The sequence below is a fragment of the Aptenodytes patagonicus genome, chromosome 4 (assembly GCF_965638725.1).
Source record: "Aptenodytes patagonicus chromosome 4, bAptPat1.pri.cur, whole genome shotgun sequence".
Classification (NCBI taxonomy): Eukaryota; Metazoa; Chordata; class Aves; order Sphenisciformes; family Spheniscidae; genus Aptenodytes; species Aptenodytes patagonicus.
The window spans coordinates 67,968,708-67,991,060 of NC_134952.1; the positions used below are offsets into that span (position 1 = coordinate 67,968,708).

The window sequence follows — 22,353 nt, forward strand, 5'->3', positions numbered from 1 at the left end:
ATACACAGAAATTATTTCAAAAGTGAATAGATCTAGAAACAAAACTAGGCCCTAACTAAAGATTAAACTATTTACAGGTCCAGAGGCCTTAAGGTATATGAGGCTAGTATAAATAGCGTACTGTGAAATAGGAATTTCAGTTTGTGGTAAATCTGTCTGTACCCAGCAGCTTCAGATAAAATAATTTTATCCTTTTAGAGCACATCAATTTGCTCGTCGGTGGTTCATGTATCAAAGAGCATTCTGTGAAAATATCAATATCATTGGTTAATATAAATGAAATTAATTTTTAAAGCTGGGCTAAAGGTTGACATCTGAAAAATTGCATTACTTTGCAGAAGAGAAATTTCTGTCTTCCAGTGAAATTTCAGGTCATAAGGGCAAGTAATTTTCACAATCTTCAATGGGAACCAGTGAAATATGAACTTCATTGTCACCTAGCCCCAAAGCGATAAGATAAAATGAGCTGATACATCATTTGCTGTGGTTTTATCATCTCCTCCAGTAATTGGAAGAGAAAACATAAGAGTCCTTTACCACCCCCCTCCCCAATTCCTTCACCACCCACACCCAGGCATAAGCCATTTTGCTCTGATCGATGCAAAGGTCACAGAGTATTTATTTATTTATTTAAATTTTTTATGCTGGGTAAAACTGTCTAGTGGAACATTAAAGTAATGAATATGTTTAATTGAGTTTGTCACCCATGAAAATGCTGAACAGGATTGTATAGCAGACTGTGTGTGCTCACAGGAGGGACTGGATGGGAGACTACTACTGTTTGCCTGTGGATTTCAGTGGCTGATTGTATAAATATCTGAGATTTAAAGTGAACACCTTATTCATTGTTCTCTTGAGAAATCTAAAATAAACTAGTAAGCACTGTGATTTATTTAAGAGCATTTGGATATTTAAAATTATTAATAATCTGATCTAATTCCCTATTAGTTCGGTTGTACTTGGACGTATTTAAACAAAGAGCAGAGTAAGACCCTTTCACTGTGAATCCTGCAGCCAGGAACTAAATAATACCTGGACAATATGATCTGAGGATTCTCAGTTGCAGGGCTGAGGTCCAGGTAGAGATCCAGGTTCCTCATGAACTGAGAGTCAGGTTTTGTAACCTCTAAGTGCTGTAATTTTGTCTTCCTGAACAAAAATGACCCCAAATGACAGAGAATGCTGCTAGAAAATGTATTTATGGATTTTATCTCTCAACTGCAATCAAATTTAAATGCAAATTAAATGCTTTATTTTTTTTATTTGGTGTTTTGTGGTGGGTTTTTTTTTGTCTGGTACATCATAACTTTTTTCGGGAACACACAAATGTGCATCAGCTTTTTAAATAACCTATTTAGTTTTTATTTTACTCATGGCAGTTAAATTGGCTGGCACATTAAAGTAATATAATTATTCAATTACCGTTTCAGTTCTATAACCCATTTGCAGACTTAATTACTTCTAGCCTATTCACATTTTCGAGATCAATAGTACTCTTCTCTAAAATAAAATAAAATATACGATAGCTGATTGGTTTGCTTAAAAGGTAAAGCAAAATGTTCGTTTAGTCTTCAGCAAAACATTACTTTTCTAATTCAGGAGGCAGCTGTAGCGATGGTATCTTTTAACTATTGCATGTAATCTTTTATGAGAGACATTGTTTATGATCAACATTCAAGGAGGGTTTAGAAGAAAAGGTAGGGTGGGGCATTTGTTTTCAAAACTGTAAAATGACAGAATGGCTTCCAAGTGAGCATTTTAATGTTGGGAAATCAGCTGATACACAACTATGATTCTTGAGGAGAGGACTTCTTTATGTATGATCTTAATTCGTGATCAGCACTATGCTACCTGAGTTTTCACGCAACTCTGATTTCAGAATCTCCTCGAAGTGGAAATTGAAGCTGGCTATTCTTTACTTACTAGTTTCTTGGGGAGTTTCTTCCAGCCGTGCAATGTCAGGGCCTGCAGCATGAGGGTGAGGACTGATTACAGGTTTAGACCTTCATTTCTGTTACTTGAAGTAAAGAAGGGACTTCATGCAAAGGTGAAAGTAATTTTGTATTTTTAGTAGTGTTGTCATGCCATCTGTTCATCTGGTGTTGCCAAAGCCTAATCACAGAACAGTTTGTCTAACGAGATTTTTGGAACCATAGAACTTTGCAATTGGCTCATTTGTTTATTTTAAGTATTTTTAAATGAAATGGTAAACTGTATAAATTGTCTTTCCTCCTGTAAGGTGCAGTATCTTTTGAAATAAATGAAATGTGCAGTAGATTAAACTTCAATCTGATGTGTCGAATCAACTAAAATTCTATAAATACCTTTTTTCACGTGGAGAAGGTGGTACTATTTGTGCAGATTAAATTAGATTGTACACCCTCATTAGTCTTTGCTCCACAAGTTGTTCCAAAACTGGTGGTGACAAAAGACAGAAACAAGTGAGTTGTTTTTAAACTCAACATACTGTACAATAGTATGAAGAAGGTAGTTGTTCTTAAATTATTAAGTAGAATTCTGTGTTGTGTGGCTTATGGGTGAAAACAGGCAAATGCAAAAATAGGTTTTGAAAGTCGTAATTCTGATAATATCAGAAGTGGTAACACTGATTTAAAAAATTAAAAAAAATCCCTTTGCCAGAATAAAAATGCTGAATTTAATTTGAAGTATGAGTCAGTTTCTGCAACTAGGAGGTTCTATTAATAAAATCAGATATTTGACAGGGAATAAAAGGTTGAATTGGATTTTCATAAGGAATACTTAGTAATACACATGAAAGAAATGTGTTTGTCTTCTGGACCTTTCATCTACTATAGGTGGTGTGATGAGCGCGGAGCAGTGGTAATGATGCAGTTTCCATAGCAACTGGTTCATTGGTGGGCTAGACCTAGCTGTCTAGGGTGCTGTCAGTGTGCCTGGAGTTTCAGAGAACAGAGTGTCCCAAAGAAGGTCTGCTTACACCTAATCCAGTTTTAATTGAACTCCAGAGACTTTGAAGTGAAGCTGCAGACCAGGCAGACACTATTCCAACTTGAAATGAAGGCCTTGCTCAGCTAGGCCTCAGCTGCTTCTCACTCCTGATAACTTCTGTTAATGAGTGGTTTAAAGAAATGTTGTAGCGGTGACTGGTAGTGTTTCTGCAGTGCAGTTCCAGTTATCTGCTGTAAATCCTGTTGTACTGAATTCAGGAACTTTATCATGGCTGTACAAGGTGCACAATGTAAACCACCTCTGCTATTTTCAAGTCGGTGCTTTTCCTTCCAATTTTGAAGAAGTTGCAAGCAGCAAGCTTTTGGCCGTGTGCAGGATTTCCACTGTCACAAAAAATGCTCACTTCACAGGGTAAAAGTAATACTTAATTATTTAACTTGCTGATTTTACTCACAGTATCCATGTAATAAGTGTTTGAATTTGCAATGCACAGACTGATAGTGACAAGCAGGCTGTTGTGTTTTAATTGTTACTACAGAAAAGCGGACGTCACCACATTCCTGTCTGTCTCAAAAAATAATCACTGAAACTATAAGTTCCAGTTTAAAGATCGTAAGACGGATGAATACCAGCAAAAGTACTAAGAGATTTTTGTACACAAGCACTGCAACTTTGTCTCCTTTGTTACCTCTTTTGATGTTGTGCTTTTTAAAGGATATTTATATGCATGTGACAAAAGCCAGCCGCGGTGGTTCTGAATAGCACCATAGAATTATACAAATCTGCCAATTAGTGTCGATGGGTTATGGATGTGGTATGGAAAGTGTCAGCGTGGCGCAAGTCTGTTAGTTCCCCAGTTCCAGAAATGATTATCAACCATTGACAATCTCTGGTCCTTTCACTGCGTTTCTAGAGTTTTGTATTGGAATAATTAGTCATTTTTTCCTTCTGTTTGGGGGGTGGTGGTGGTGGTGTTGGGAGAGAAGTTGTCTGTGGCACTTGTATTGAGGGGAAGATGAGGGATTAAGTAAAAAGAAAGACAGTGTCAGAGATGGTTTGCTTTGTACGTTCTGATCTTCTGTGCTATCTGCTTTTGGTTTGCCAGTCTTGTTTGCTTTGGATTCACAAAGGTGGTACAGTATTTTATACTGTATTGTGTAGTGCTTTTATAACGGTGTTCTGCTGTCTGTGCTACAAAAATGCAGGTTATTTGTGAATCTGTGCTACATGTGAGGCAAAATCCTCCTTTGTTAAAAATGTATAAACAAATGATTGTGTTCATTAACACTCTTATATTAAAGGCTTGAATTTCACTTTTTTATACATAATATATTGCTCAAGTGAAATTGTAGTAATAGTGATGTTAACTAGGATTATATCTGAATCTCCTTTTCTGTGATGTATTTCTGCTAAGTGCTTTTGTTTGCTAAAATTGACAAATCTCAGATTTTTTCTTCGCTTATGGTTTGTTAATCTGAGGCAGAGACGTGTCCAATCTAGCTGTCCCTTTACACTTACATAATTAAGCTTTGAAATGAAAAGGAAAAAGTGAAATAACAAAGAAACAAAGTGGCTGAGGACTGAAAATGGGATTAGTTTGAATTGTGAAGGCAGACTAAGCATCTGTGTCTGTCAGATGGGATGACAGGAATTGTAACAAGTTACTTTGACAACCGCTTACTCCATAGAGAGATTATGCTGAGTTCATTTGCAGGTTTGTGTTTAACCTTAGCTGACAAAATGATACTTAACCTCTTATACAGCCAACCTTTATAGTTCCAGAATTAATGAATGTTGCCTTAACGATAATTGTAAGGAACATTTTTTTCTTTAAAGATGTTTTTTCTTGCTTATTTGTTACAGGTCTGTTACTACAACGCAAAAGTGAGTGCAGATACATCTAATGGCACTAGTAATACATTTCAGAATATGTTTTTATGCTTTGCTGAAGTGCCAAACATGTCATAATGTTTCTGAAACTCCCTTGGTTATGGAAAATAGGCAGTTGTCTTTAAAGGAAAAAATACAAGCAAATTTTTAAAATCCTTGACATGAGTAGTTGAATTTAGGACTTCAAAAAATCCATTATAGATTCATAGCATGATTTGAAGTTTGAGCATATTTTAATTTTGCTGCAGGTTTTGCATGTAATTGGTAGAATCCATGTTTGTGGGTCAAACAGTTTCTCTTTTACAAGATATTACCTATACTGACAACATATTTAAACAGTCTCTGTTTCTTTCTACTAGATTCTGGCATATACAGAAGGACTCCATGGAAAATGGCTCTTTTCAGAGATTCGATCTATCTTTTCCCGACGTTATCTTTTGCAAAATACAGCACTGGAGATATTCATGGCAAATAGAGGTACTGTGAGTTTAGAGGAATGGCAAGTGTTGATTTGGGGACATGTGCATTCTGTTTGGCTGTTTAGTCACGTCTTTTTTGGTATGGATTTGTGTAGATAGCAGAAGAGCTTGGATTAAGTGTCTCAATATTTAAGTTAGTGTATTTTTGTAATTTAGTTTCTCCTTTTCATTTTTTTTTCCAATGAGGAATTATGATCAAACATGATAACTGGGAATTAGCAGTGCCTCACTTTCATTTATATCCACACGTTTATTTGGCATTCTCTGGAAACGCTTGCTTAAGGCATACCTACCTCTGGTCTGTTATGCATGAAGGGGGTTTTTTGTCCCTTTGGACAGTTAATAGTTGTTAGTTATACACACCAAGAACAACATAATGAAAGAACTTCACTACTGGATTAGACCAGCGACTGGTATATCTTCATGCTTTATTTCTAGTAATAATTTCTTTCAGTTAGACCCTAGTGCAACTCTAAGAAATAAATGTGGATTTATCTTGTTTATGAACCTTTTTTTTATCCTCCCCTTTCTTCAGTTCCTTTTTCAGACACACATATGTACTGTGACAAGTCACTCAGAATATAGTGCGTTGAGACTTGGGAGAACTTTCTTCTGCTATTTTCTCCCCCTACATTTTATTTTAAACCAGGTTATATGATGTCTTTGCAGTTTAAACTAAGATTCTTCAGGTACTTTTAGTGCTTTTATACTGATAATGAAATTTTGAAAACTGTTACAAAGACACCAAATAAAGTAGGTCTTAAGATGACACTTTCAAAATGTAAAACATTGTTTTGGTAATGACATGAAACGTTGTTGTCCTGAAATCAGTAAACGTTTCATAGGATAACATGTTTTATGCAGTTAGTATGCTAGTCAAAAAGTTTTTGTCTGAGCTTAAAATGGTCTCTAACCTTGAACATGGCTGGTAAGTATTCAGACACATATCTCACAGAGCATTGTTGCACATATCTGAAGTGCATATTGTCCAATAGAATATTAATCATGTGCATAAACACTTTCCTATTTTGGAGTCTGTAGTTGTACTCTGTGAAGTCATAAATGTCTGCTGGTGATACTATATTTAGATTTTTAGGTTGCTATTTCATAAGTGTCATTGAATGTTTCAAACAAAATATGTAGATAATATTTTGATGAAAATATCTTGAAAATATCTAGAAAGTAAACTAGTAAATGTGTGATCCAATTAATATATAATTGATTTTTTTTAATCAGTTCTAGACAGTCAATCTGTGCATATAAGTTTAACTTCTATTTAGAAAGGAAAACAAATGCAGACCTTGTAAGTTTTGTAACAGTAACAACTTCTGTTGAAATTCTTGTTAGTGGTAAATAAAACCAGTTCTGGAAATTATAAAAAAATATATCTATAGTAACCTGAAGGAAATATGTCTAATCTTTTACCTGTTCAACACCTAAGCTTAGGGTTAAATTTTATTGGGCCAGAAAGCCTAAAATAAAAGGTGTAAAATCATGCCATACTTCAACTCTTGTGTTCACAGTGGGTGTCATGTTCAACTTTCCTGACCAAGCAACAGTAAAGAAAGTGGTTAACTGTCTACCTCGGGTTGGTATTGGTACTATCTTTGGATTACCCCAGACCAGGTATTTTACAATTTGATTTAATTTTATCTGTCTTTCTAAGAGTTCTTTTTTCATCAAACCAGCCTAGTTTAAAAAATGCTTCAAACCATGGTTTGAAGCATTTACACCTACTGGTTTACAAAACATGCACATCCTCAGCCTATCACTTCTGCATGCTATTTGCAGTGTGTTTGTATAATAAAAACTTTTGGATTTGAGATTTTTTTGTGATTTCTCTCTGTTATAGGGAAGATAGCTTCTTTTCGGTAGTGAGACTCAATCACTTACCCTACTTAAGGAAAATAGGTTTCTTTATGCTTGCCAACTCACTAAAATTTAAGACTGATTTAAGACTGGTTGTAGGACTGATTAGCTTTTATGGCAGTGTTCAATTATATTAGCTTGACTGTAACATCCTTGAATCCTCTGTAGTATTTAAACGTAGATGAAAATGATCATTCCTCATCAGAAGGATATTGTAGTGATGTGTAGAACAATATACGCTGAACAGCATGTGAAGGATTGGTATGGTGTGCTTGTCTTTTAGCTCTGGAAGACATTGTTCAAATTTTACATGGTGGGAAATCAGTATTACAGTGTCAGACTGTGTGTTTGGATCCTAAAACTGAAGAATATGATTCAGTTTGCTGCATCTTTTTTAGCAGAAGATTAGGGCTTGATTACCAGATATGCTCTGGGTGAAACACAGCAGCACAGTTTAATGTTCACTGAGGCTGATGGAAATAGAAGTTCTTGAGGTATACTCCCATGTCTAGTTGGATTGGTTACCTCTTGTATTTTAATGAATTATAAACTATTTTTAAGTAGATTAATTTCTAAATTTTTAGAAGAAACAGCAACCCTTAAGGGGTAACTTGATTGTCGTTACTTTAAATTTCTATTTTTTAAAGATTTCTGTGCACAGAAATGGCATTAAAATAGTTGGGGATGTTTTCTGTTGTGTTTTATAGTTTACCTTTTTTTTAATCAAGTCTGGAAAAAATTCTCTTGAATTGCAATTATAGCCACTTCTGTAAGAACTTAAGGATTTCTAATTACAGAAGCAAATTATGTGTGAAAATTTTAAATACACATGAAAGTATAGACACATTTGTTCAAAGTTTCACACCCATTTATACTGATAAATTTGTTTACAATATAATGCAGTTTATTAAAATAAAAAAATACTCCATTACTGTAACTGTTTTCTTTAATTGTTTACCATTACCTGTAAAGATTTGTTAACTAAAACTATATTTAGATTTTTTCACCCCCTAAATGATGTGGTTCTGGTATTTACAGATGTTTTTATTATGAACAAGACAGTCTTGGGAATTTTGTGATAAGCTCTTCTCTGCTTGATTTATCACTCCAAGGAATGACTCTATAGTCTTCTCTCACAAACATTAGGAAATCTGGCATCAAATTCTAAAAGTTTAATTGAGTTATTTATGACTAACTCTCCAACACTGCCCAGAATTTAAATCTCAAGAGGATGGACTTCGTAATGAAGTTCTATCATCTTATCATTATTTTCCTTTGTTCTTGAGGGATTTAAAAATCTCTCCTAAAAGATTACTTTATTCTTATGTGAAATTCTAAAAGTCATGTAATTTTCTTATTTAATGGTCTGCCATCTCTCTAAATCACTGGTAACATATTTCTGTAATACATCAAGCCTTCATGGAGCAGCTGAATTTGCACAGCTGTAAAGGTTTCTGTTTGAAAGCTTTCAAATCTTGACATATCCAGCTGTCAGATGTTTTAAGTCTTTTGTTCTTATTAGATTATAAAACTTTAAAAATGAACTTCAAGTATCCAAAATAGCAATTTCATCTCCAGAGAAATCTAGCATAGAACTAGTAAAAAGAATATGTACGACTGCCACTAAAATTCAGATAGGCAAAAAGGAAGACCCACCAGGTTTTCTCATTATTTTTTCCAATTTTTTTTTTTTCCCAGACGCATTTCTTTGGCTAGTCCACGACAGATTTTCAAAGCTTCCAATATGACCCAGCGATGGCAACACCGAGAAATTTCCAACTTTGAATACCTGATGTTTCTAAACACTATAGCAGGTAACACAAATTACTATAATGACTCAGAAAAGGCATTAATGGTGGCACAGTCTCAACAGACATGGGACACTACTAGATTTTGCCCTTTTAATAAATAACTTTTTCTATGTACAATTTTCTCCTGAAGAACATCTTCACATAATCCTTGTAAATGTACTTTATTCATAATTATTTTTATGTTTATGTAAGAATAGAGAGGCATGCAATTCATAATGCTGTACTGAACTGCACTTAAAATATATCTCTAAAGTCAGAATATCTTGACTATTGTGGGAGGACAGGTTCTACATAGACTGTCTGCTATTTAGGAGAATCTCAGAAACAGTAACTTCTTTATCCCTTAGTGTTCTAAGTTTTAATATTCGTAAGTACTATCCTCCCTAAATACCACTGATGCAACAAGTTCTGTGTAGGGCTGGAACCCTCTGGGAAGTCTCAGCTGGGGAGCAGGATATTCCTGCAGCCAATAAATATTACTGTTACAAGATGTATGATTGGTCTTGGAAAAGAGTGTAGCGCCTGGATCACCAGCGCTGCTGTGCCAGGACACACCATTCATCCATTCCCAAATCCTAATTCATACCCCTGTATGGTTGTCCTAACCCCTCATTCTGTAAATGCTAAGCTATATTTCATTTAGCGCATCTTACCCCATTAGCTTCTAGCCAACTTGACTTCAGTTTAGTTAATGGAGGCTAACTGTTAGGTCTCATGACCTGTCTTTTATTTCCCAATGTATTTTGTTCTCAGAGCAACTTACAAAATTTCTCAATTTTCAGCTCTTTTCTATGGTGTTGACAGTGTTGAAAGGTCCGTTAATTCCCTTTCAGACTTGGCTCTTGCTAAGACGACTGATATAACAAATGCCTCTGCTTGCACTAATTACATTTTATACCAATGGTCAGTTTTGCTAGTTTCTGTAATCAGTCATTAAGTCAGAGATGCCAGGATGCTGGCAGATTTTATAAAAGTAGGGGTAGATCTGCTTGCCTCCTTACTGTGAAAGTGGAATGAGGCAAGATCATGACACTGTTTTCTGTGGCTCTTGTGAATTATCCTTTTCAGCTTTAATATATTATTGAAATAATAAAGTGAATTCTTACCTACTTGGTATTTGAGGTTAAAAGGAACAAAAAGATAACATTATGGAAAAAGGGAAAATTTGGTTGCCCATGATGGAGAGTTAAAAGATTGTTGTGATGGTTAGCAATTTGAAACAAATAAAGATAGACATCACAGTGTCATGTAAGTAGCCTTAACCCTGAATAAGAGATAATGTGCAACATAACCAACTGATGAGGGAAAGAAAGGATCTGACTATACCATTTAAAAATTCTGCGAACCAGGATGGAAAAATACTGAATGGTGTAAGAAAAGCGTAAAAAGAAAAACTTAGGTGGAGTTTTAGAAAATGTTTTCTGATAACCTGATAGATTTGGTTGTGAAATAGTATTCCTGGGGAAGAAGTAAAAACCTGTCCTTTGAGACTTTTAAGACCAGGCTAGACAAAATCTGAGAACATACTGATTGGAGGTGATGTGAATGAATGAGCTTCTGCAACAATATCATAAAAAGAGACAGGTTCCATGTAAAAATTATGCATTTTAAAATTATAAACCAGGGTATGTGTTGTATGTGTATGAATGGTATACGATTGTTCTAATTGAATATTTTGTTTTTACTGGAAGAAGAATATTATTTCCATTTTACAGATGCATGAAGGTGCACGTGTAAACCTGAAACCAGAACAGATTTTCTGTTCTGGTAAATGTTGGCATATCCATAGATGGTCAATGGTCAAGGAAGGATTCCCCTCAAAGTGAATTCTCTAGATGAAATGGTTATTACTCGCATAATTTCTCAATCTAAAATCCTGAGCTGCTTCATTCTGCTTTTCATACATTTCATACAGTATGTAAAAATATTGTTTTAATTTTTAGTATCAACAAACGTCATTGCCTCTCCATTTTTGGAAACGTTTCACCTTAAAGAAACAAAAGACAAGATGGCATAAACAAGGAAAGGAGAAATGCATAGAAAATGAATGGATTTAACTGTCACTCTTACTGTGTGCAAAAGAGTTTACAATTAAAGTGAAATGGGCTGCAATGTTTTAAATTAACTGCTAGCAGCTTGTGAACTTTTTCATTATCCTTTTCAATAAATCAAAGTAGAATATTGAAATTATAAAAGATCTGAAATAAATTGCAGTTCTTTTGAAGAGCTCGTAAAGTTATGTTGTTGTATCTTTAGAGGTTGGTATTTTAGTTAAATATAACTCTTTTAACTCACAGCGGGGTTTTTTTACTGTTGTTTGTCAGGTCGAACTTACAATGATTTAAATCAGTATCCTGTCTTCCCTTGGGTTATCACCAACTATGAATCAGAGGAGTTGGACCTTACACTTCCTAGCAACTTCAGGGATTTGTCAAAGGTATTTGTCATCAGATACATCTTTTTTTCTCTCCAGTATTTATCACAGTAGCTTTCAGTCTTGTTAATGTTTTCTGCTGCGTTTGATACATTAATGTTAAATGTACAACCATTAACAGTGTTTCATTTCTATATGGGTATACTGATAATAGGGATCAGATTGTGGAAAAATGAATTATTGATGTATTCTTATTGCTTCTGATTGTATCAATTTAATAATTGCTAATGGAAGGTGGTCTTAGTTGGAGCATATGCATTACATTTAGTTTCAAATTTTAATGAAGTTGGGAATGCTGAGGCTGCTAAACATTAAAAATTAGCCAAATGATTTTCTGTTTTTCTGATGAGAATTGTGCTTTTTTAGTAGCAAAGCCTGTGATACCATTATATTAAGTACTTTTAAATCATTGCCCTTATTCCCGTAACTAGAAACTTTATTTTTTCACTTCCTCTGTGTATCCCCTTCAGGTATGCTCAAGTAACGCAGTTGTCCTTTGTCAGACAGACATTGTCAGTTTTTAACAACTTCTCCAAACAACTTCTTTCTGGCAGAGTAGCCTTGTTTTTCTAAGGTTCTTTCCCAAACAAACATATGCAGATGCAATATTATACAGCCTGTTTAAAGCTTTATAGAATGTGATTATTCTCTTTCAGTCTTTTCCAAGAAAGGAATATTTCATTTTACAAAGTAGAAGCATCTCTCATTTTCTCTTCAAAGACTAGGTGCATTGACTATCAAACAGGATCTTTTTTTCTAAAAGCTAGCTATTATGGGAAATGATTGGCACATGGAGCAATATAGTTAATTAGTGGAAAAGGTAAAGAACATATTTTATTTATGGCTTGTTTTTTACAAAAGTCTTCCATACAAATTGGTAATTTGATAGGAAAAAAAATCCCCAGAGAAGTAAGGCAGTTTTTAAAAGTTCTTGCTTTCAGTTCGCAATTGATTAAGCTAAACACAGGTCTGTGAAGATCTCTAGAAAACTAATTTTTTTACTACAGATTTAGTATTTTAACCTTAAAAAAGGTACTGTGTAATCATCAAATATATATACATGTATATATGTGGATATGTATGTGTGTATATATACCTATATGTATATATATTTGAAGACCGTACTGTACCTTTTGTGTGTGTATATGTATGTACAAATAAAAATAAAGGAATAATGTTATTGAGTCCAAAGCAGAGAGATACTGAGGTACTGTCATTGTAACATTTTCTAATAGCGTTACTTAATTTGAATAAGTCATGAACTCTGTGCTTTCTCAGAATATCTGACTGACACAAATCCATATTCATGGGTAAACCTACACATATTTTATATTTTAACAAATCTTTCTGAAGTAAATAAAATTTTAAAATAATTTCGTGTTGTGGAATTTAATAAATGCTTTCTTAATAATCCCCAGGCCAAAAAATATCTGAAGGTAGTTTACAACTAAAAATACCTATCACCAACCTAGACTACACTTGTGAATTACACTAAAGTGAAAATTGAAAACTTACTAGTAACATCAACTCTGTGTAGCCTGAATTAGTACATAAGTTAAATGTATTAATCATTAATAACTTCTTTGATTATGACATGATTTTTGCAATCTCATTCTCCATTAACTTTTGTTAAATGACACTTCTGCATATGTCATGTCATTGTTGAAATAATTCAAGACAAAAAAAAGGATTCTTCAGCTGCTATACTTCTGAGGCATCTCCTTTTAATTGCATTTTGATTTGTAAACGAGTCAATTCGGTCAGCGCTATAGTCCTAGTCTTTCTTCCCCACCCTGAAATAGAACTAAGTGCAGCGTAGAGCAATTTTCCCTCATTTGAGGTTAGGTATCACTTTTGCCTCCAAGAGTATCCAAGGAATTGGGTCGCAAACCCACTCTTTTTGTATGCGTTTTTTTTATTAACAGTGACTGGTTATATGGATTTCTCTGTTCATGAAAGTAGTCTTTGAGGATTACTAAGTATACTTTAAGCTCTGAGGGAATCTTTCCATTGCTATTGCTGAGGGAGGACATTACTTAGGGACATTACCAAGTGGACATTACTTAGGTTGTTTCTAATCTATATTTAACCTTCTCAATCATATGTTTGAAAACTATGAACTTAATACAGGAGATAATTATTACAATATTAGATGTCGGTCATACTGTATTATGAGCAGAAGGGGTTTCATTAATATTATTTAAGCTTGTAACATGATATTCTTGGGTGCTTTTAATCTTTAACAGGTGATCGGCAGAGAATTGCCCCTGTTAGGGAATAGTGAATATTCATACATATATGTATATATTTAACATGCATTTTCCCTTATGTTCTGTTAAATGTTGTTGATCAGACAGTGCGTCTTGATCTCTGAAAATGTAACTGCTGTTCTGGATGAATGCCAGTCCTTCCCATATCCACAATGGAAGTCTTTATGCTATACCTGTCTCAGATACAGCAGTTCAAGTTTTGGTTACTGTTTAGGCATTTCTAGCAGTATCAAATCTATGTAGTTTAAATGTTAAACTTTGTGTCAGATGATGAATTCATGGCAAATATCTGAAAAACCTTGCTAATATTCAACTATGAAAATGTTTGAATGTCACGTATATTGCGATATTTTCATTGTAGTACTGTTGTCTTGGGGGTAATGCTTCAAAATAAGTGCTAATTATGTATTGTAGCATGTCTATACTTTTGCACCGCTAAAGGTTTTAAAAATATTTAAAGATATTTCATTTAACTTTTTACATGGTTTTAAGAGTCTTTTACTTTATTTCTTTTCCTTATCCACGTCCAGAAACGCATCATAATTTAGTGCTCCCACTGAGTAAAGGAAAGGAAAGCTTTGATTTTGGTCTGGCAGAAAGGATGCCGGGTCAATATTTTTACTTTTTTTGGTACCTAAGAAAATTTAAAATTAAGTTTTTGAGAAATTGCAAGTTAAGGTTAAGTATTGTAAAGTGTCAAATATGAATAACAGTTTTGTTAATATATTAGCTAGAAGTCCACAGTTAGTACAGATTTAAAGAACTGCAGTGTATAGGTTAAACCAACACTTTATTTAAGCAGCTTCTTATGGCGTTGTTTTGAACATCAGTCACACAATGATAAACCAAAGCAACTGAAATGGATTGTGGTTAATATTACTGTCAGCCTGACGAATGCTCCTGACAAATGCCAGGAGTGCACTGCCAGTCTGTTAGCCTGCTTTGACTCGAGTGTTTATTTCTTAAGAGGTGACTATGGTTTGGAATGAGTATTACATATTATATTTATAGCTGCCTATATTTTATTTATACAACAGAGACAGTTTCCCACCAGAATGTGTCCCATTTTCTGCATTACTTATGTTATTCAAAAGCACATTTTTTTTCCTTTTCTTTATTCAGTGGAAGCAATAAATTGTGTTGTGTTTCTGGACTTGGAGAAGGAAAAAAAATAGAAGTAATAATGCATGGAAAATACTGAGATATCAAAGCATGATTTTATACTCTCAAAAGTTTGTGCAAGATCTTGCTGTTTGCAAGTAGCTGTTGATAATTTTTCTTTCATAAGGCACAAAAAATTTCTGTAAGATCATAAACTGACACTACTAGAAGAAGAAAATTATGCCATTCTTAAATCTTCTTTTGTCTTCACTATAGCTACATGTGTACATAATAATACTTTTATTCTCATTTTTATAATTTTCATGCAATATTTGCTAAATCATCATCAATTTTATAGTGGCTGTTATGTACATAATGACTTCTTTTCCAGTCAAGTGTACAAAAGCAACGAATAGCTCTCACCTTCAGTGAAGTGAGGTGTTTAATTGGTATGTGGGAGCCCCTGATATCAAATACACTTTGACAGAAGAGAAGTAATAGATTTTTTTTACTATGACAAATTAAGCTAGTTTTGTTGTTCTAATGTAAACATCACTGTTGACTGTTCTTCAGCATGCCAGGCTGAATTCTCTTGCAGGGTGCCCATTTCAGGAGCACAAATTCACTTGCGCTGCATATTTTCCCCTGTGAGGAAACAGAGTGGGATGGGCATGAAATTTGCTTAGTTATCTCTTGTTACCCCTTGGCAAAGAGACAGAAAGTAACAAATGTTTTGATGTGCACCTATTATACTTTTGCAAATTTTTTAAAGAAATCTTTTTATCCAAGAGGCATTAAAACTTGTACAGGCATTTTGTGAACCAGTGCTTTTCATGTAGGAAATGAAAATTATGTTTTATTCAGCTCATGCTCCAACACAAAATCAATGCAGGTTACTACCAGTTAAAACTGATAAACTCACCAGAAGGACTCAGTGTCCTTCTAAGCATAAAGCATGTTCCAAAATTAGACGCTAAAAGAAGGTGAGAGGAACAGTGTGAGAACTAACAATAGTGGGTGCAGTGGTGATGACTTACTTTGATAGGCAATTACATCTGGAATTTAGGCACTGAAACCTATGATGCTTGACACTGCTGGGCTCAGCATCTGCCCTGGTTGCCTCGTCACCGGTATTTTAGGCAGTAAATTTGTCATCTGTACCTGTGACAAAAGATACCACTTAATTAAAAAGCATTCCAAAGCCAGACAGGATAAGCTTGGAAGGAAGGTACAAGTACTTTTCCTTTCAGGGCAGTTCATGTGATCCCTGCTTAAAACAGGACAGTACAGGAAATAAAATATTTCAAACTTTGTATCAGAATCCCTGGCAGTTAAGAAAAGATCCAGTATATTTTCTAGAATTTTGGATCACCTCAAGAAACAGTGGTAGATATACCAAGACCAGCCCCCATCTACAGTCAGCCTGAAGCAGTGGTATCTGAAAAGGAGACACATTTTTCATTATTCATTTATTAGTCTGTTATGGATTCTGATATTTTTAATAGAAAGTATATTTATCAGATTCTCTTCATTATCAGATAACAAATTATCATGCTTTCTTTGTGAAATGTAACTTGCTTCTTTGAGGAAAGGGGCACTCCATCCTCTCTAAAATTGTATGCAGAACAGGGAACAGTTAAGAGAAATTGTTACAGAAACTAGTTTATCACCTTGCTGTAGATGTACATTTGATCTCCATACCTGTTTGTGCAAAGGGGTTGACAGATCTAGACATTTGACATAATAATGTTAAAAGAAACTTTTAGGGGAAGGGAAGCATTCAAACAGGAAGCAATACTCTGAGCAGTACCTTGATTTTTAGGGATGCATGTGTTGGTACCGTTTAGGAAGCCATAAAAGAGCAAAATCTAGCTGAGAGAACAAAGACCCTTTCTTCCTAATCTGTCCTCTTTGAATATAAAGAGAGAGAGCTAAAAAGGGATGGGGGGGAGGGAATTGTAATTGTGATTGGGGTCCTTGCTTGTGATATGAGAACTCAAAAGTCAAGTCCCTCTTTGAAGAAAGCTGTCCAAGAGTATCACATCTCAGGGCAGTGCTATAATTTTAGGACTATTATGGGTTTTCTTTTTTTGGACCAGGAAATCTATTGTGGAATTAGAAATCATACCAACTAAAGTGCTGAGTAGTCTGTTATATTCCCATGAAAAGTTTTGGTTTAATAACATAAGTTTTTCCCATTTCTAAATGGGGGGGAAATGATTTTGTGAGACTCTCAAATGCCAGTAACCCTCAGATTCCGTTGGGAACTTCTGTGAATGATAAAATTGGTCAGTTATCCTTTCTGACAGCTGAGTTAATCTGTTGTATCATGTCCTTTAGCACATTTGCCAAAATTAGGAGGCAAAGCTGCAAATGGTCCCATGGGCCTGTGTCTGATGTGCTACAGTCGTCTGTTTTCTAGGTCCCAAGCTTGTTTTTGCAGCACCATGGTCAGGTACCCACCCAGAGCAAGTCCTCCTGTCTGCCAGCCTAGGCTCGGGTGGTTCAGGACCATGGACAAGGGCCTCCCTAGACAAATTCGAGCAGTTCTGTTGAAAAGCGGGAACGTAGAAGTCTTCCACGAGGGAGACTTGTTTATTTAAATGAAGTAGGTATTGGATTGTCAAGCCCGACTTAGACATGATCCTTAGAGACATTAAACTGTTTGCTGTGTCTGAAACAATTCTAGCTCTTTTGGATTTTAGTATCAATCTCTGCTTGTTTCACATTCAAAGACAGATTTTTGTGCTGATATGTTGGTTTGAGCTTCATACTGCATCTGTCTCAGGACCTTTTTCAGAATAAACGTGACTTCCATGCATGTTTAGCTGCCTATTCCTCCACAACTCTTATAGACCCACTGAGACTGAAACGTCACCCAAATACATCTCTGAGATGATTTATCAAAACATACTTTCTGAAATCCTACTCTTAGTCTAGATAGTATTTTTAAAATATTCTGGGAATTTTCATTGCTTTATTACAGTGTCATAACCATCCTTTTATATCTTTGTCTTTTTTTCCTTTTCACTAGTTTGATATTCTCTGTGTCAAACCATATCCTGTAAAGAACATATAAGTGGATGATAGAGTGCATCTCACTACCATTCTTACTTTCTCTTCCCCGTTCTCTTCTTTTCCCACCAGAGGCTTATTTTTTGAAGTCATGTGAAGCATACTCTTTGCACTTCAGATGCATACAGCAGCTTCTAGGATCACTTAATTCTTTTCAAGCAATCTTTCATTTATTTATTTATTTAGGTGTTAGAGCAAAAGCCAAGTTTACAGGATCAATAAGAATCATTTTGGTAATAAGCCTAATAATCTTAATCTTCCCCTGCCTCAAGAAGGAGTATTGTTTGGAATGCAGAAATACTCAAAGACAAGAAAAACAATAACTTGGAATCAACAAGGAATGTTCAAAATGCTATTCTTAGTTTGTATCTGATGTTATTGTCCATCCTGCTCTTGTTTCAATTTTAGGTGCCCTGAACATATGTCATCTTCTAATTGGAAATGAACTGAGGGAGGTTCATGACCTTTTAAATCATCACATGAAATCATGGGGCACGTGTCTGGTCATAAAATGTACTAGCAATCAAAATAAAGTAATTTCACACACATGTCTTGGGCCATAGACATTTTAAACGTGTGTTTTCTGTCTTCCTAACGTAAAGTGAATGTTATTCTCTTGATACAGTCTCTCTTCCTTTTTATATTCATATACTTGAACTCCAGAAGATTATGAGCTGCTACAGCACACATCTGTGTAATTCAGATTTCTGAACAAGCATGATGGTGGCTAAGTTGAAAATTGCACTCATACTGGAAATGAGGATGGGATTTATCCCACCTAACTGGAACTGTCTAAAACTGAGTTGATCAAACTCCTAGGAGCAGGAAGCCTGTGGGGGTCAAAGGACAATCCAGGTATAAAAATAGTGCTCAGAGGAGATGAGAGCATGGTAAAATAATAATAATGATAACGTTTGTTTAAGGAGGAGTTTAAGGTGGTTCTCGGGCTGTGGACTTACTTTGATGGACACATCAGATGATCTGTCTGAAACTCAAATATCGGCAGATGAAAGTGTGGATCAAATGAAGGAAAACAATAGAAAAAGATCACTAGGAGAAGATGGTATGATCCTAAAAGCTTGAGTTGAATAGTCTGATAAGATTAAGAAAAAATAATTTACATATAATATCCAGTCAATCATTTGAAACTGCCTCAGTATCAGAAACACAAGGTTAGTTTCCAAAATGGGGTGGTCAGTGGTATTCCAAAGGTCTTTTCTGTACTTTATACTGTTCAGCATATATGGTAATATGAAAAAGAAGATGAAAAGGGAGCTGATAAAACTTTCCGACAATACTAATCTGTTGATGGTATTGAAGATGATGGCTGACTAATCAGGACACCTTATGAAATAGGTAATAAAATGATGGATGAATTCATCTTAGATAGGAGCAAAGCAATACATGTGTGAAAAAATATACATTGATGGGCTCTTAGCTGACTATTTATGTTCAGGATCGATATTATCTGATTGTAATAGTTCTATGAAACAGTGCGGATGACAGTAAAAAACTCTTTATACTTTCCCAAGTACATCTTTCTAGCCTGCTGCTGCTCTTTTTGTATGGCTTGGTGCTTACACATGATACACAATAATGTGTATTTTGCATGCCCTGACAGTGTTTAATCTGCAGAAAATGCAAGTTTGTGTCAGCTTTTAGCTTGAGGTCCTGTGCTGTTAGTACAAGCCAAAAGGATTATGTTTTTAGTTCTGATTGTCTTATATAGATCTGGTGTTAGGTATAATGGCTGCTGTTTTCTGTGGCAGTGGCTTGTATGATGTGCTGGCAGAGGAGCATGGTCTGTGAAGGAAAGGCAGAGAGAGAATGTTTTCATCTCCTGCTATGAATTCAAGTGCATGTGGCTTCTCCCTAAATCCTCCTTCTTGAAATCCATAAAAGGATTTTTTTTTTTTTTTTTAAATAAGTGAATGATGATGCAGGGAGTTCTTTCACTTGACAGATTGTCATGGATAGTATATGCAAATGGTTGCTTTTGGCTGGTAGGGTTATTTTCTAAGTAAGGCAACTACAATGCCATACCCTCCTCACTGCCTGCAAGCAGCTTGATTTCTCCTCATAAGTCCCAGGGACATGCAACTTCCTTTCTCCCTGACCTTTTGGAAGTGCACAACACATAACAGCTCTCTTCAGTTTGCCTTCCCAGTAGTATTAAGGTGTAGTAATACCTCAAATACATAGTGACACACTCAATTGTGCTGAACAATTGATTAAACCTTATGTAAAAGTGTATGTGTGCTTAATTAGTTTGCAAGTTTGTAGTTCAGCAGTGCATTGTTTTGGAATCTGCTCAGATGGTTGTAATAGCATTTGATACCATTGTTAGTAATATGAAGGCATGGAGATTTTTCCTTTAAATACGAATTTTTCCAAGATTTTAGGTGACCTGAGGTGTATCCTGTCACTAATATATTGCTAAAACATCGCTAATATTGCTAAACATAGTTTTCCTTAATTTTTTATGCTTAAGATTAGTTTATGATCCATTTTTGAACTGTGGACTTTGGGAATCTTATGTCTTTTGCACTATTAAATATGATTTATATTGACATGTTCAGACTTTCTAGTTATTGAACAACTTTAGATCAGTTTTTCCTGACTGTTCTTGTTGTCTCAAAGGAAAGTGTGAGCTCTTAAAAAATGTTAATAATAAACCATATGTACAAATACTTTTAATTTAATTTACATGCACACAACTATTGTCAGCTTTTATTCCAGCCCTTTATTGAATTCTCAGTTTCCCTAGAATAGAAAATTGAACTTTTAAAAATTTTTTGTAACATAATGTGATCTGGTAGATTTCATGACATGATTTCTGGTAAATAGGGTCTTTTCAAAGAAAGCTTGTAAGGACTAACAACTATTTAAAAAAGCATGTTTACATAAAAAAGCTCAGTGGTTTCAGTATGTATAGATTATATTAAATTTTTTTTAGAAAACATTGAGATAAGAGGATTACAGAATTTCATTCTATATGCAGCGCATCAGGAAGTGCCCAGGGATCCTACATTTGATAAAAATGCTGATCACAGTCAGCTGCTTATACTTGTCACTTGGTTTAAGGAGCTGCTGGGAATAGTTGTCTGCACCCTAAGCTGTGCATGCAAGTATTAAATGAGGTGGCTGGTAGCCATTTATCTGTGTTTCTTCACTAGTGCAAATAAAAAGATATAGCTAAGCAAAGAAATCATTTGCATGTAAAAGTAACTGCACGTTTATTGTACTGGAGTGCTCTTGACTAGCTTTTATTGTATTATGTGCACCAGCCCATATATGTGGGAAGATGCTGAGTCATTTAATATGAAGTTGTAAGAGAGGAGCCAGTCCAGAAGCTCATCTAGGTCAATATCTTGCCTCTATGAACAGCCAGTAGCAGGAGCCTAGTGAAAAAAGAAAAGAAAGAGGGCATGTAAAGCATCATCCTTCTCTTCAGATAACCTCCCAGGTTTGGCAATCAGAAGTTTAACTACTTTGTGAACTGGAGAAATAATTTAGACAGTCATGTTTAGTGGCCACTGATGGACTGGTAGTCTAGTTGTCTTTTTTTTTTTTTTTTTTTTTTTAAACCTCTTTATATTTGTTCTGCATTGCTCCCTGAAGCAATGAATCTAGCAACTTAATTATATGAGAAGGTATCATTTTCTTTGCTTTCTAACGAGGGTAATTATGGCATTTTTTTTTGTTTGTTCTCTGTGGACCATATGAAGTCTTGCTTGCTTGCAACTCTTACCTATACTTGAAAATTATTTTAGTTTTACGTCGATATAAAAAGAACAGGAAGTATTCTTCAGAACTTGCTTTACATTATTGTCCCATTTGTTTACCTTCTCCCTACAATTTTTCAAGTATCATAATTATTTGAAATACCTGTATTCAGAATAATGGATTAGAATTATGCCTACAAGCATAATGACCTGCGAATTCTAAAGGGGAAGAAGCTTAACTAGATGGAACATTAACAAATATCCAGAGGATGTCTACTCAACAAATTCACCAGAAATGTGTGTTGACTTTAGTGATTGGAAAAGAAGGCAGCACAGCTGTATGAATTCTTCTGATTTCATATCTTGGTGTCAAAATCAGTAGAGTACACTCACTAATATTCATAATTATTGCAGAGTTTCAACACTGTGTATACAAAAAGTGTTTGACCATAGGATTCCTTATTTCACTAAGAAACCACATGAAATTCAAGTAGCTGCTCATGTTGAAGTTCTCAAAAACTGAGTGTTATAAGTGACTAAAATATGATTAATAATTAAAAATAGTAAATCAGTTTAGAACTGGAGCAGAAATTCTTGTGTATCACCTGACAGGGGTGAATACAAAAGTTCACTGGGGAAGAATACAAAAGTTCTGTCAAGTTCTGTCCCTTTGGCTTCAGCCAAATTTTGACATCCGAATCCATAGTTCCTCCCTCCTAGCCTGGTCTTTGATGTAGGATTTGGGCATCTGCTGTGAAACCAGTGCCT

The 22,353-nt window shown here is 34.9% G+C and overlaps 1 protein-coding gene across 3 annotated transcripts in view; it reads left to right on the forward strand.

Moving 5' to 3' along the window:
• Positions 1-22,353, forward strand: part of LRBA (LPS responsive beige-like anchor protein) — a 416,017-nt gene that overhangs the window by 273,744 nt on the left and 119,920 nt on the right. For all 3 annotated transcript variants that reach the window (XM_076337080.1, XM_076337082.1, XM_076337081.1), the window contains exons 40-43: positions 5,181-5,298; positions 6,824-6,926; positions 8,868-8,983; positions 11,305-11,417. In XM_076337080.1, coding sequence (XP_076193195.1) covers positions 5,181-5,298; positions 6,824-6,926; positions 8,868-8,983; positions 11,305-11,417 — 450 coding nt within the window. The remainder of the gene's footprint in view (positions 1-5,180; positions 5,299-6,823; positions 6,927-8,867; positions 8,984-11,304; positions 11,418-22,353) is intronic.